Below are 14,571 nucleotides of genomic sequence, written 5' to 3' on the forward strand. Positions count from 1 at the left end.
GGAGATGCAATCTGTTGCTGCCCTCTGCTGACGGTCAGCACACAGAGAAAAATTCCAAGATTGATTTTTTTGTACATAAGATATGATTTACAGCGGAGAAATCCGGTTGTTGCAGCAACATAAAGACTGCAGTAGTACAAATAAATTGAATAATAAGACTTGTAAAAAGCTAAAAAAATAAAAAATAAAAAAAAATAAAAAAAGAAATACAATTCAATAGAAAACTATACAAGAAGAGCATGATGGAGACCGAAGTTGCAAGGTAAAGTAGTGTGATATATTGTAATATCATAGCAGCAATATATTAGTAGCTGTCAGCAAATCTATGTTAACTGTGTACATTTACATCCACTCCTCATGTCCAAATTAATATGCATGTGTATCAGACCTTAGTCTATGCATTTTTTTCCTCACCCTTTTTTATTAAATGTTTATTGTATTTAATATAAAACATTAATTATTTTAATTAACATTTTATATAATGTTTTCTTTCATCATAGGTTAGATTATCAATAAAATGTCCTAAATGTCACTATCACTAATTTGATTAAATACAAATTTTTGTTTACAAATCATTATTATACATATCATTATTATCATCACGCACAAATGAAAATGGTTATGCACCCAGAAACAATTTAAAAATCAAACGTAAAACAAATCTGCACAATAAACAGTGTGCACTAGACAGACGATGTGGTTTAATAGTCGTAAACTACGTTGTTTGTCTGTCTTAACATAGTGTGGAAATGGTGTCTGGTCTATTACCTTATATTCCTTACGTAACTTTAAATAATTATATCCACAGACTGGGAATATAGTTCAAACGCGGGGAACATTATATTAACCGTTCTAACTATTATTTACCGTCGCATACATTCATTTTCTACCACACAGTCGCACAGAAAGTTTGCTTTATTAAACCGTTTTGAATAACGGTTTCATGTTTCGTAAACTTACTCCGCCAAGAAGACGCTCCGTCTCCTTTTGATGACGTTTGCAATTTCAATTTACAGAGGAGCTGCCACTGGTTTCGTAGAAGCATTTAAAGAAAAATCCGAAACACACACTTCTGCCAGTCAAACGGGTAGGACAACCCTCTTTGTCGCGTGTATACATTATTTAGACTTGTTACTATCGATAAAACGCGAAATCCAAACAACTGTTTGTGACATCAACGCTGAAATAGAGTCGTGGTGACCCCATGACAGCTTAGCTTGCTAACCAGCTAACTAGCCCTCATGCAGGACGGCCAGATCTGCTAGCTTACGTTAACCCTGATGGCTAGTTAGCCAACTAGCTAAAGGGGCTGTTGCGTACCTTCACGGGTGACATGACACGTTTTAAACACCGTAATAGTGGATAGCTGGAGAGCTAGCGCCACTAAGTAACACGAGTATATAACTGTGAGGCAATGAGTAACCGTGACAACACATGGGGACGTTCATTCTCTATAATTGACTGATCCAATAGTTCAGTGATCGATAGTGTCTTCACTGCTGTGTGAGCAACTGTACGGAGGAGTAGTTGTGTTATTGGTTTCCATTTATCCCACTGTATCTGTCGGATCAAAAAGTTTTCTAATGTAGTGAGAGGGTGGAAACATCTTTACGCGCTATTGTGGGAGAATATAATATAATTCAATCCAATGGAGAAGAGAGTTGTTAATATTGTTGGGCAGTTAATAACATTCAATCCTGGAGGCAGTAATACTACATTAAAGATGCCAAATGCCTTAAATCTTGCCTTAAGTCAGTGGCTCTGATACATACCATCCTGGCCTAATTTGGAGATAATATGGGAACCCTTTTTTTACATACTTTAAAATCACACAAACCACATACTATAACATGCATTGTAACTCTACGCATGACATGAAACAAGGTGATGGCCGATTTTGGGCGGCTACCGTACTGAATAATTGTTAAGTGGCATTGTTGTTATTTTGATATGATACCACATTGGTGTATATTTAATGTGGAATATGTTTACCGAGCCCTATGATTTTTTTGCTAAAAGTTTCAGTAAAAAGATTTTGAGAAGAACAAATGCCATTGCTACTTAGTTGTCGTGTCCGCATGGCACTTTAAGGCTGGGATCTTGGATGGAGTGAGTGTTGAGCCCCAATGAGATGACTGACCAGGGGAACAACAACCAGAACATCTCCTGCAACCCCTTTGCTGCCCTCTTCAGCTCACTGGCTGATGCCAAGCAGTTTGCGTCAGGCCAGAAACCAGAACAATCTGCTGAAGCACCATGTGAGTAGAGTTACCAGAGCTACTGCGGTCCTCTAATAAGTATCGTCAATACCTTTTAGGGATCTCAGACTCTAAATGTAATCAATAACAAAACAATTAACATAAAAACAGATATACTTTTGGTGTAAGAGAAGCATCAGTATTTTTTTTATTCTTGTAAGTTTAAGTCAGAGCAATATCTTGTTTGAATGGATCCACATAGTTTCACATTTACCATCTGCATCTTGTGTCACAGTGACGGACTCGGGAGAGAGCCAGTCAGAGTCAGAAAACTCTGTGTCCGACAGCGTTGATGACAATGACGACTCCGTGGCAGAGATCAGCCGCTCCTTCCGGTCCAGACAGGAGCTCTGTGAACAGCTCAATGTCAATCACATGATCCAGCGAATATTTCTCATCACCCTGGACAACAGTAAGTAAAAGGAGGGAAATAATCAGCACATCTAGTTTGTGGTTTATAAATATGTCCACAACCTAAAAGTATTATTTGGGTTTAATCAAAGACCTCTGATTCCTGTATAGTCACACAGTGCTATACAAGCCATTTTACCTCCATGACCCAAATATCAAAAGTCTATGGTAGATACAATATTTGATAGTAACGCAAAAACAGGTCCTCAACTGTTGGTATCTCCTCCAGAATATTGATTGGCCGTGTGTGCACGTACCTGTGTATCTCTGTGTCTCTGTCAGAGACCTCCTGCGGTTGCAGTGACGTAATTTCTCAAAACACCTTTCATTGCCTGGTTCATACTGCCATTGATTAAATTATGACTCTTCACCGGCTGCTCTTAACCGGCCCCCTGTCGTCAGGGGTTGCTAGTGATCACACAGCTGCGCAATTTACCCACCTGCCCAGCCACTATTCTGCTGGCTCGTTATCTTTAGCTATAGTGTTGCCATCTGCGTGGTGTATTTTGTATCGTGAGCCTAGAATCACTGCTGTTTGTGATTGTGTTATTTAAGTTACGTACTTGTTTCACATATTCGTCAGTTGTGTCTAATAAGAAAGCAAGAGAGAGAGAGATGTGCTCTAACACACACACACACACACACACACACACACACACACACACACACACACACACACACAGATAGAAAGAGCACAGTTGTTTGACTGGCATGGAGAAATACATTTAAAATAGACCCCACTCAATCAGCCTCAAATGTCCCGATGTGATTACACTTAGTTGTAATGCTATAATACCAAAGTTGAGCATGTGAGGCAAGTGTAAATCCCTGGGTGTGGTATTGTTTTCACCGAGTGAGTCTCTATGCATGTCGTCAGGGCAAAAGGTGGTCCTAGAGAGCTAAACTGTTGCGAGAACTATCAAAGAAGTATTTTTTAATACTTAGCTTGGTGTCAGATTTAGTAAAGCAGTCACAAAACTTTACAGGTGTGTTCAGTTGCGATCAAAATGAAAGGCGAGTTTGTAAGTGGGTGCGGTTGGAGCAAAAGCATCGGAAGTGGGAGGTAGTAACTACGGAAGGGGTAATTGGTCCCAATACTTCATGCCCCTGGCCCGATTTAGCAGTGACTGGTGTACTCTCATTGCAAGTTGGTTGGTAGTTTATTATAATATTGATGTTCATCCTGTTAGATTTATTGTTCAACTACAATTAATCCGGTATTCATGTTTGGTATGGTTTGTGCGACTGTTGAGGAGGGTTGTTATGTGTAATATGATTTGAGCTGACTTTATTTTAGGGCCCATGGTTTTATGCACCCTAGGTGACCCCAGTCTGAGAGGAGGTAATGGGATCCCCCTACGATGTGTTTACCTGGAGGAGATGGCTGCAGATCTAGATGGACAGGACTGGCTTGACATGGACAACATAGAACAGGTCAGATGTCAATGTGTTTTCATGTTATCACTGAATCCTTTCCATTTATTCCTTCTCTCCTCTCAATAAATCACTAAATATCTGGTGCGATTGGCGAAGAAATGGCAACATCAAAGCGACACCAACAACTTGACTCATTATTTAAGAAATGTAGAGACAGAAATTGAAGGAATCTCTTGAAATATGAAGATTGTATTATTTTAGGTGCTTACAAAATAAATGTACATGGGTGATTAAGTAGATGTTCCAAATGTTTTACACGATCTGATTTGTGTCTTCCAGGCTCTGTTTAACCGTCTGCTGGTACCAGAGCCAGGAAACCACCTCATCTACATGACGTCATGCAGCGCTGTTAACCTGTCTGCTGACCGTGATGCTGGAGAGAAACGTGCCATCCCTTACCTTTTTGCTTGTTACCAGAGGGCCAAAGAAGAGGTGTTTGGTTTTTCCTCCAAGACTGTAATTGTAGCACTCAAATGCAATCATTTTCAGAGATCATCGGCTGTTAATAGACTAATCATGTTAATTAAAGCATAAAAATAACCCATGCTCTTCCATAATTCAGTGACTTTATTATCTGTGCATTAGGTGACGAAGGTACCAGAGAAGTTACTGCCGTTTGCTGTTCGGTGTAAGAACCTGACAGTTTCCAACACACGGACTGTTCTGCTCACCCCAGAGATCTACACCAGCCAGAATATCTATGAACAGCTTCTGGACCTGTTGCTGGAAAGTTTCAGCGGAGCACGTAGGTTCAGCATTCATGTATTCATCTGATTTCTCTTGTTGTCTTTGCTTAAGTGTTCCTTGTGTTTTCTCTACTTGGTTTCTTACAAAGTTGCTGTGTTTCAGAGCCAGAGGAGGTAGTTGAGTTTGTGGAGGAGGTCATTGCTGGCCTGCATTCTGACCAGGAGGTGCGTACCTTCGAGGAGGTGATAGTACCAGTGTTGGATATCTTCCAGGGACGGATCAAAGACTTGGACCTGTGCCAGCCTCTTCTCTACTCTTACCTCGATCTTCTTCTCTATTTCAGCCACCATAAAGATATTGCCAAGGTCAGGAGGACACACAGGGATGTTTCCAAATGTTTTTTGTATATTTGCAGACTCACAACAACCTATTCAATGCCCACTACTATTCAACTAATATACAGTAATAAACAGTAATCACATATTTGTAATCGGATATACCGTAATGGCACTATATTTCACAGTTCTCCCCTGAACATTTCTTGTTTGTTTTTTCAGTGCCCCAACTTTTGAAATCCTTCCAACAGTTGTTCATTTTTTTCTAGGTATTGGTGGAACACATTCAACCCAAAGACCCATCTAATGGTTTGCAGTACCAAAAGACCCTATTGGGAGCAGTGTTGAGTATCTCCTGCTTGTTGAAAACCCCAGGTGTGGTGGAGGGACATGGCTACTTCCTAAACCCTTCCCGCTCCAGCGCCCAGGAGACAAAGGTCCAGGAGGCCAACATCCACCAGGTAAATTATTCTCTTTAGTTTGATATGGCCATTTTGTTGTTATAAAAATTGAATTGTCAAACCACAAATGTCTTGTGGCTTATGATGTTTACTCTTGCGTTTCAGTTTATGGGTCAGTTTCATGAAAAGCTGCACCAGATCTTGAAAAATTTGCTCCAGCGATCTGGCGAGACACGCCATTTGCTGCTCTTATGGTTGGGCAGCTGTCTGCAGGCGAATGCTGGCCGGGCCAAGATATGGGCCAATCAGATGCCAGAAATCTTCTTCCAGATGTACGCTTCAGATGCATTCTTCTTAAACTTGGGTGCAGCACTGCTGAAGCTGTGCCAGCCCTTCTGCAAGCCACAGTCACCCAAACTGCTCACCTTCAACCCTACCTACTGCGCCCTCAAAGAGCTGAGCGAAGAAGAGAGGCGCAATCGCAATGTGCACGTAACAGGTTAATATGTGTAAAAAATGAGCATCATAACCTATAACTTTTACCAAGTTAAATACATTTTGATGTTTATGTAGTAGTAGTATTACAGCAGCTATGGTGTTTGTTTTGCTTTTATAAATGTTTTTTTCTGTTTTATAGCATTACTGTTTATGACTAAATTATTTCCAATGTCTTATACCAGGTCTCGACAAGGAAACCTGTCTGATCCCTGTGCCCCCTCAGCAGCCAGTGGAGTCAGCGCAGTCCTACAGCCTGTTGACTGAAAACCTCATCCTCACACAACTCACCCTGCACCTCGGCTTCCACAGGTACCTTCGAACAAGCAGCAGCACAACTTCCATAAAGATGTTAAAGTCTTTCTGTCTCACATATGTCTTAGAGATGTAGTGTACTATGTGTTCCTGATCACTGCACTCAGCAATAACCTGTATTGCCTTGTTCTGTTTGTGTCCATGCACCTGTGCACATCCTAAATGTGCATGTGCAGACTCCATGAGCAGATGGTGAAGATGAACCAGTCCCTCCACCGGCTCCAGGTGACATGGCAGGAGTCCCAGCGAACAGGCAACCCAATGTCAGATCAGCTCTTGGAGCAGTTTGAGCGTTTGATGATTATTTACCTGTCAACCAAAGCTGCCACCACGCAGCCTGCGATGCTGCAATGCTGCCTTAACCTCCAAGCTTCCACAGCTGCTCTGCTGGTTCAGCTTGGTGTGGGGAACCAGGGGCCTGAACATGTAGCACTCAGTTTCCCCCTGTCCTCCCTACTGAAGACTATGCTCTGCTATGTACCAGGTAGGTCAGACCTAAAGGCCCAGCTTAAGCTTTGATTGATTTGATAGCATGTGGAACAATGTGTTGTGTTCACAAAAGCTGCTCCCCGCCAAAGAATAATCGATAACACGATTGTGCATGCGGCCCATTCCTTACTATCACTATCCAATAAAGCCAAAAACATATTAATGAGAAAAAAAAAAAGAAACACAAATGTCTTATTGTCATCATCCACTGGTTTTATGATATCTTGCAAGCATGTCATTTATTAACATTTCACATAATTTTAATGTCAAAATATTTTTTTTATAATGATTTCAGGTCTTTGAAACATTTTAATTGAAAAACATTTTGACCTGATGGGTTATAAACAGATGATACTTCAAAAATGTTTAGAAATTCCTGCAGCTGTGAATGTCAGAAAGTGGACAGTCACTCGTTGTACAATTATTCATCATGCTGAATATTCCTTCATTTGATAGTCATCACTTAAGTGTGCCTCTTTTTTTGTCAGAGTTTTTTGCAGAGAACGTTGGAGACCTTTTCATATTCCTGCGTCGATTTGCAGACGACACTTTGGAGAGTTCTGCAGAAAGTCTGGAGCAGATTCTTAACTTCATTACTGTCTTCATGGGTAACATAGAGAGGTACATGTTTTAATCTATCATGTCAGTGATCATAGTTGGTATAAAAGAAGATTAGAGATGCCCAATGGGGCTTGAATGGTGCAAACCATCTTGGACTTTTTGCTTCATCCCTTTTGTCCTGTATGCACAACAGGATGAAGAACCCTCATTTAAGAGCAAAGCTTGCAGAGGTCTTAGAGGCGGTGATGCCCCACATGGAGCCGGTGGCCTCTGGTGCTGTTCAGCCAATCGTGTTTCAACGAGAGAGAGTCTTCTGCTCCTATAGACATGCACCTCAGCTGGCTGAGTCCCTAATCAGTGTGTTTGTAGACATTGAATTCACAGGTATTGTACTTCTCACAAGTTTTTATTTTTTTTAAACTTGTATTATCTAGTTGTAGATGAAGCAGCATTGAGCTGTATTGGATAACGTCACTGTGTGTGTGTGTGTGTGTGTGTGTGTGTGTGTGTGTGTGTGTGTGTGTGTGTGTGTGTGTGTGTGTGTGTTCAAGATAAATATCACAATAGGGAGATAAGCTGGATTAAGATAAAGTAAAAACACACATATATATATATATATATATATATATATATATATATATATATATATATATATATATATATATATATATATATATTAACTCGTTGTATTTAGTTTTACTCTCCGTTTTTTAGGTGATCCTCATCAGTTTGAACAGAAATTCAACTACAGACGACCCATGTATCCCATCCTCAAGTACATGTGGGCCAAAGAAAGCTACAGAGAGAGTATCAAGGTAATAAGAAGCTGGTGTCTTTGGGGTTTTTCCTCCAAGTAAACATCTTTACAAATTTAAGATAGTGCTATAAGGATTTCTATGACCTTCTAAAAAGACTGCGAAACTGTCTAGAATGTTGCATTATTCGTCTCTCAGTGAGATTGACTTTGGCAACTTGTGACCCACACAAGCCATGAATGTAAAAGCAACAGAATGAATAAGGGCAAAATCAGGCATGCTTGGGTTTTTTACCAGGGGAATATCGATTAAGAAACTGTAGTTTATTTAGCAGACTGATTTCAATGTGCTCCTCGTTTAGTTTGCCATCTCTTGTTTCAGCATTTGGCGCACTATGCATCTGAGAACCTGGAGGCCATGAACCCTCCTCTGTTCCTCAGGTTCCTCAACCTACTGATGAATGATGCCATCTTCCTACTGGATGAAGCTATTCAGGTAAGGTCACGAATACATACAAAACTTTACACCAATTTTGGCAAATTAGCTTTTCCATCAGATTACTATTATGTAGTATATAGTAAACTACCATAATGTTTACATCTCCGGTGTTTATTTTATAGTTTTTATTGCATTTAATTAATTGGTGGTAAAGGTTAATGCAACATACTGTTCATAAGGACAGCATTTTGTTAATGATGGGGATATCATCTTGCCTTCCAAAAATGATAATTGATTTAAATTGGCATAACTAAGAACTTGTTTATTAATTTTAAATATATTTTTTTAGTAATAGTAAGTTTTTAAGTCCATTTTCTTATCTTCTAGTACCTGAGTAAAATCAAGGTTATGCAGTTGGAGCGGGATCGAGGGGAGTGGGAAGGACTGGCCCCGGATGCGCGAAAAGAGAAGGAGTCAAGCCTGCAGATGTTAGGACAGTTAGGACGCTTTCACAATATCATGTCTAATGAGACGATCGGCACACTGGCCTTCCTCACCTCAGGTCAGGCTGAAAAGACTTCAGTATTCATATGGATTTACTCATTTAAAGTTTGTCTTCATCTGTTCAATGTGTGTTTTTCATTTCCCTCAGAGATCAAGGGGATATTTGTGCACCCCTTCCTGGCTGAGAGGATCATCTCTATGCTGAATTACTTCCTTCAGCACCTGGTGGGTCCAAAGATGGGGGCTCTTAAAGTCAAGGACTTCAGTGAGTTTGACTTCAAGCCTCAGCAGCTTGTCTCTGACATCTGCACCATCTACCTGAATCTGGGGTATGTTGTGAACACTTCTCTTTGTGGAAATACCAGTCTCTTGTTTTTATTATCTTGTTTAAACGTGGGATTTTATTGGTGCCATATCCTCTGGAACAGAAATACTCACATTGCTAAGAGAAGTTTGTTCTGTCTTTGGCAGTGATGAGGAGAATTTCTGTGCTACAGTTCCAAAGGATGGACGCTCGTACTCTGCTGCCCTCTTCTCCCAAACAGTTAGGGTACTGAAGAAGATAAACAAGCCTGGAGACATGATTGTGGCTTTTGGACTCATTGCTGATAAAATAAAGGTATAATTTGACTTGGTCACTGTTGTACACATAACACTGGAATTATTATTATTTATTTTTTTAAATATTTGTACTATGTATCTGTGTGGGGAATACAGGTGGAAACACTCAACATCTGTTGTCCTTGTGCACCTGTTCTAGTCTCATGCAGATAGACATCAGCAGGAAGAGGAGACGTATGCAGATGCCCCAGATGAGTTCTTGGACCCCATCATGTCTACTCTGATGCTTGATCCGGTTCTTCTCCCTTCCTCCAATGTCACAGTGGACCGCTCAACTATTGCAAGGCATCTCCTCAGGTTAGTTACGTCCTACAAGACACCAACATTTTTCTGAGACGATTGTCATTTGTTGTCTTTTCTGCAAGCAGAGACATTGGGATATCTGTATCTTCATTGGGATCTTTTGTAATCTGATTAGTCTGTGTTTACTGAACAGTCAAAATTCAACTTTTGGATGAGATGTAAACAAATACTTAGTGTGCTGAAGTTAAATATTGAACTATTGATTAATTATGTCCTTGCAGTGATCAGACAGACCCTTTTAACCGCAGTCCTCTCACCATGGACCAGATCAGACCAAACCAGGAACTCAAACAGCAGATCTTACAGTGGCTTGATAAACATAAGCAGGAGAGACTGGAGCTGGGACCAAGTGGCTAGTCAGCCTGTGATAGCTCGCTGTGATAAACAATGACTACATCCCTGTTTTCTTTACCGGGCCACATCTTGAGTGCTCCTCTGCTTCTCGGCTAATCCATGGTGTGCTTGCCTCTGGATTTCTTCTGGTTTCTCCGGTCAGACTAACATTGCATTAGCCTTTTCATGCAGCCTTCACGCTCAGTGGATTCTATTTGCTACAACAGTCCAGCAAACTGCAGCCCACCAGCTGGTGACAACTTCCTTACCTTACCAATCCACACAGTTGCTGTTCGAGCCCCATGATCCCATATGGTAATATAAGTAGGGTGATAAAACCGCTGGTTCTTTTGCTCCCTGAATACTGTGTATTAATTAGTTATTATTACAATCAGAACTGTGGCCAGAAGTATCATTTTCAACAGGACTTGTTGATTGTACTTTATGAACTGCTGACTGACCAGCTGGCCCTTACCACATTTTATACTGCAAGGTAAGTATTTTTGGGAACTCTTAGGGCATAACATTGATGAAACTGTTTATAATTTCACCTTGATTTCACCTTAATGAAGAGTACTTTATGCACTGCCTTATAAAGTTCTTGAACATCCTACATTTCAGCTCTTGTAGTTAAATCTCAAGCAATATTTGCAATTAAAAGCAAGGCACAGGTAAAAATGAATTTAATTGTGTGGGACTTTTTTTTAGTGGAACTAATTTAGATTTACTGGGAGACGTTAAAAATCGTGTTCACTGTAATAAGACACATGAAGCACAAAACCATACTGTGAACACAAATTCTCTGTATTTTAACACACACATCTTCAAGTGCACCTTTAATCGAGCACTAATTAGAGGCATTGATGGGATCTAAGAACTTGCAAACTAAAGACTTCTTACAAATAAGGCTTTACACTGTTTAGTTACTACATATTTTGAACCACAGTTAAATAGTCAAAATATTAAACTAAAGTCCACTATCAAACTGCTTGATTGTTAAGTGTGGCATTACTTGACACTATTGTTTGCTATGCTTACTACAAATTCATAATAATTGACAGTGGTGGAATCTCGAAAAGCAAAAAAAACTAAATGCCAAAGTGTTTCGTCCTTGAAAAAAAATAATTTGCTCACTTATTTGTCCATTAAGTAGATCACAAATTTAGAAAGCTCCCTTCAGAGCCACAGAAGACAAAGCAATTGTTACCGGCTGAGTAGTACTCCTCATGATAGGTAAACCGATCCTGGTGTTTAAAATCTGTTCACAGTGCCCCTTTGAGGTGCTAATCATACGCACAGAAGGACTGCTCCTCATACAAAAAGGCAAGAAACCACTATCAACTTTGTTTAACCTGCAAAAACAAGGTGTCTTTTTCCTGAAATGTCTCTTAAACTGTCCACCAAGGTCAAAACCGACTAGATCTGAGGTGAAAAATAAGCAGTGCAGTCACAGACCCATGCTTTATAATATATCTACAATGCCTAGTTTTAATAAATATTTAGAAACGCACAGTCTAAATATACAGCAAATCTAAACATTTGCTGATTTGTTGGCGCATCTTTGACTAAGCTTATTTGAGCGATGTTTCCAAACTCAAATCTTGGGGCAAAACAGGAGCTTGCAAAAAAACATACTGGCTAATTTATGTCCAATATGTTAAAAGATTATTATTACTATTTTCTCAATTTACTCATAACAACCTTTTTTTTAAAGGATCTTTACAATGATCACATGTGTTGTGATTGAACTAAAGTATAGCCCAAATGTATGGTGTTCAATAATTTGCAGTGTATACTGTGTAATAATCATTGACATCCTTTAAATTAACATTCACCCGATTTACTTATGTATCCTGATCTAAAATTTTGAACAGATTTTTGTTGTTGTGTGCAAGCATAGTATATTAACATGTGGGCAAACAAATGATCAATAGAATCGGTGCCTAAAACCAAGAGCCTTGTGGGAAATATCAACAAATGAGGATCTGACTTGTTTCATACTCTTACGAGACATAATTATGAGTTTGTTTCTTGGGCTATACAGGGAGCTGTGGGTAGAATATTAAAGACAGAAAAAGATAACCTGTTTTTGAGTAGCTTTTGAATTAAATGTTTTAATTCAAAATCAAGTGTGGTTGTATAAAATGGCGAAATGTGAGAGAAAAATTATGTATTTGTTGGCATGCTCTCATACTGTATGTTGAATATCTACCACCTGAATGATTTCATGGGTTAAATTATAATGCAATATTTTTGTTTTAATTGTGATTATAAAATGTTTATTTTGGATGTACAGTATGATTAAAAAAAATAAAAAATCAGCGTTATATAAAATATTGATATATTTGCTCTCTTTGAGTTTACTTGTAAAATGTGTGTTTCTGTTATCGGCACAGTACATGTATCAGTTATGAAATGGATAACAAACAGAAAAAGAGAATCTCAAAAAAGATGTATCTCTTAATATAGATAATTTACCAGTATCTTATATTTGGGAATTCCACATGTTTTGAAGTAATTATTTTTGATCAACAACAATATGAATGTCAGAATATTTTAGCGTTCTTCGATCATGTATACTCTGTCCCAGGTTTGCAGGTGCTTGCTATATTTTGTCATTAAGTCCCTTTCAAACAGCTTGAATAGTAGGGATGTCTAAATGTGGGAAATGATTTAGCGCAAGATTCCACATGTACTGTAGGTATTTACAATTCTTACATGGCAACTTTGTTTTGGGACACACATGCACCCATATCCTGGTTGTAACTTGCACATCTAGTTGACATCATAAACTTAAACGTTTAGCTATTTCTATTAATGAGTATCGAGAAACACTCACAGGTTATAAGAAGCACATATTATTGGACTGTGCGCTCTTTGTCTTTACTAAAAGTAGCAGGGCTCACTTCATCTACCTTATACATATACAGCATGTCTTTCTTTGTAGCACTAATCAATTCAGTTGTCCTGAATACTGTATAGTCACAACTGTTTGTATTGTGAATTGATTACATTTTAAATGTACCCTTTGCATGCACTTGGTGGTAGTCGGACAAAATTAAATTAAATTAACTAACAAAACAATAGTGCTAAGATGTAACCAAACAAACAATGTAACAATAATCTAGTCAAGAGGTATAACATACATGAACCTGTGGTCCTGTCCCAAAGCCCAGCTTTGAGAGCTTGCAGGTGAGTGTATGGTGACCAAGAAAAGAGCGTTTTCAGTTCCATGCATTAAAAAAAAAAAAAAATTGTAAACGAGAATGTATCTTGTAAAAGAGTGTAATATAGGGTGGTGTTTGGGAGTGGGGCAGCAGAGCAATAATCCTAACTGGGATGCAGCCTTCATTGCAACACCCGTGCTTTAATACACAACTACAGATTATTATTATAATATTGCTTTTCATCTCATAGTTTGGCTGAAACTGATAAAAAGCTTCTCACTCTCTTTGTTTGAGAAGCAACTCTGCAAGGTAACGGTCTTGTCCTTCCTTGTGATTCAAGTGCGGGCCACCTTTCCCGGGCAAAGCCCCTGAACCTGATTTGGATTCGGCCATGCAGACTCTGAATAGGGCCGCTGAGAAAATGCATTGTCGGGGTTTCTTCAGTTCCGCCCCGCAACCTGCATAATGATGTGTCGGCCAGTGAGAGCGTAGCGCTGTGGTAGAGGTTGTTTATGTGGAGTGCTGGGTTAGGGTTCCGCCCACCGAGGTATCTCTGATCGCAGGGCAGACAGGCAGAGAGTGTAAAATGGCGCACAGCTGTCGGTGGCGGTTCCCCGCTCGGCCCGGAGGGAGCTGCAACTCCGGTACCGGGAGGAGAGCGGGCCGAATTAGGGTTACTGCCTCTCTGCGGAGTGTCTCGGGAGCCCACCCTAACGCAGCTGGGCTCGGACCCGGTTTTGATGCTGCACTACAGGTCTCGTCGGTTATCGGGAGCAACCTGCAGAAATTTCGGGATGTTTTGGGGGAATCGAGTGACTCGAGCAGCGGGGAGGTAAGCGCAGGACCGGACAGGGGCAGCCCGATGGTAACCCGGGAGCTTGGGTTAGTCAACCGCAGAGCGCGGTTTCCTTGGGAGAGCCGTTTGAGATGGAACGCTAACGGTTACTCTCTCTGCCCAAATGCTGCCCATCTTTTCCTCCCAACGTTAAGTGTGGCTATGAGCAAACTTGTAATTTCCAAGGATGCTCTGTTAACTTTGAGTTGGTTGTGTGGCCTTAAAC

At 40.0% G+C, this 14,571-nt stretch overlaps 2 protein-coding genes across 9 annotated transcripts in view; both read left to right on the forward strand.

The window, feature by feature from the left end:
- The first annotated feature begins 998 nt into the window (after positions 1-998).
- On the forward strand, positions 999-11,025 carry ube4a (ubiquitination factor E4A (UFD2 homolog, yeast)). Of its 3 annotated transcripts, none has more exons than XM_068585158.1 (20): positions 999-1,087; positions 2,092-2,258; positions 2,494-2,670; positions 3,991-4,103; positions 4,386-4,538; positions 4,692-4,851; positions 4,956-5,158; positions 5,398-5,589; positions 5,695-6,028; positions 6,210-6,336; positions 6,516-6,823; positions 7,317-7,449; positions 7,583-7,773; positions 8,104-8,204; positions 8,526-8,639; positions 8,970-9,144; positions 9,235-9,415; positions 9,558-9,705; positions 9,847-10,004; positions 10,232-11,025. In XM_068585158.1, exons 2-20 carry the CDS (start codon positions 2,132-2,134, stop codon positions 10,365-10,367), a joined length of 3,231 nt encoding a protein of 1,076 aa, XP_068441259.1. In that variant the 5' UTR covers positions 999-1,087; positions 2,092-2,131; the 3' UTR covers positions 10,368-11,025. The 3 variants fall into 3 exon arrangements, with proteins under 3 accessions (XP_068441259.1, XP_068441260.1, XP_068441261.1); XM_068585159.1 differs by having other exon boundaries at positions 1,004-1,087; positions 2,020-2,258; XM_068585160.1 differs by having other exon boundaries at positions 1,018-1,087; positions 2,066-2,258.
- A 3,055-nt stretch (positions 11,026-14,080) lies between these two features.
- kmt2a (lysine (K)-specific methyltransferase 2A) overlaps positions 14,081-14,571 on the forward strand; it is a 37,974-nt gene continuing 37,483 nt past the window's right edge. For all 6 annotated transcript variants that reach the window (XM_068585722.1, XM_068585723.1, XM_068585726.1 and 3 more), the window contains exon 1: positions 14,081-14,342. In XM_068585722.1, coding sequence (XP_068441823.1) covers positions 14,097-14,342 — 246 coding nt within the window. In that variant the 5' untranslated portion in view covers positions 14,081-14,096. The remainder of the gene's footprint in view (positions 14,343-14,571) is intronic.

This window comes from Clinocottus analis, unplaced genomic scaffold (assembly GCF_023055335.1).
Source record: "Clinocottus analis isolate CAN_PGR_092001 unplaced genomic scaffold, fCliAna1.0.p SCAF_2, whole genome shotgun sequence".
NCBI lineage: Eukaryota > Metazoa > Chordata > Actinopteri > Perciformes > Cottidae > Clinocottus > Clinocottus analis.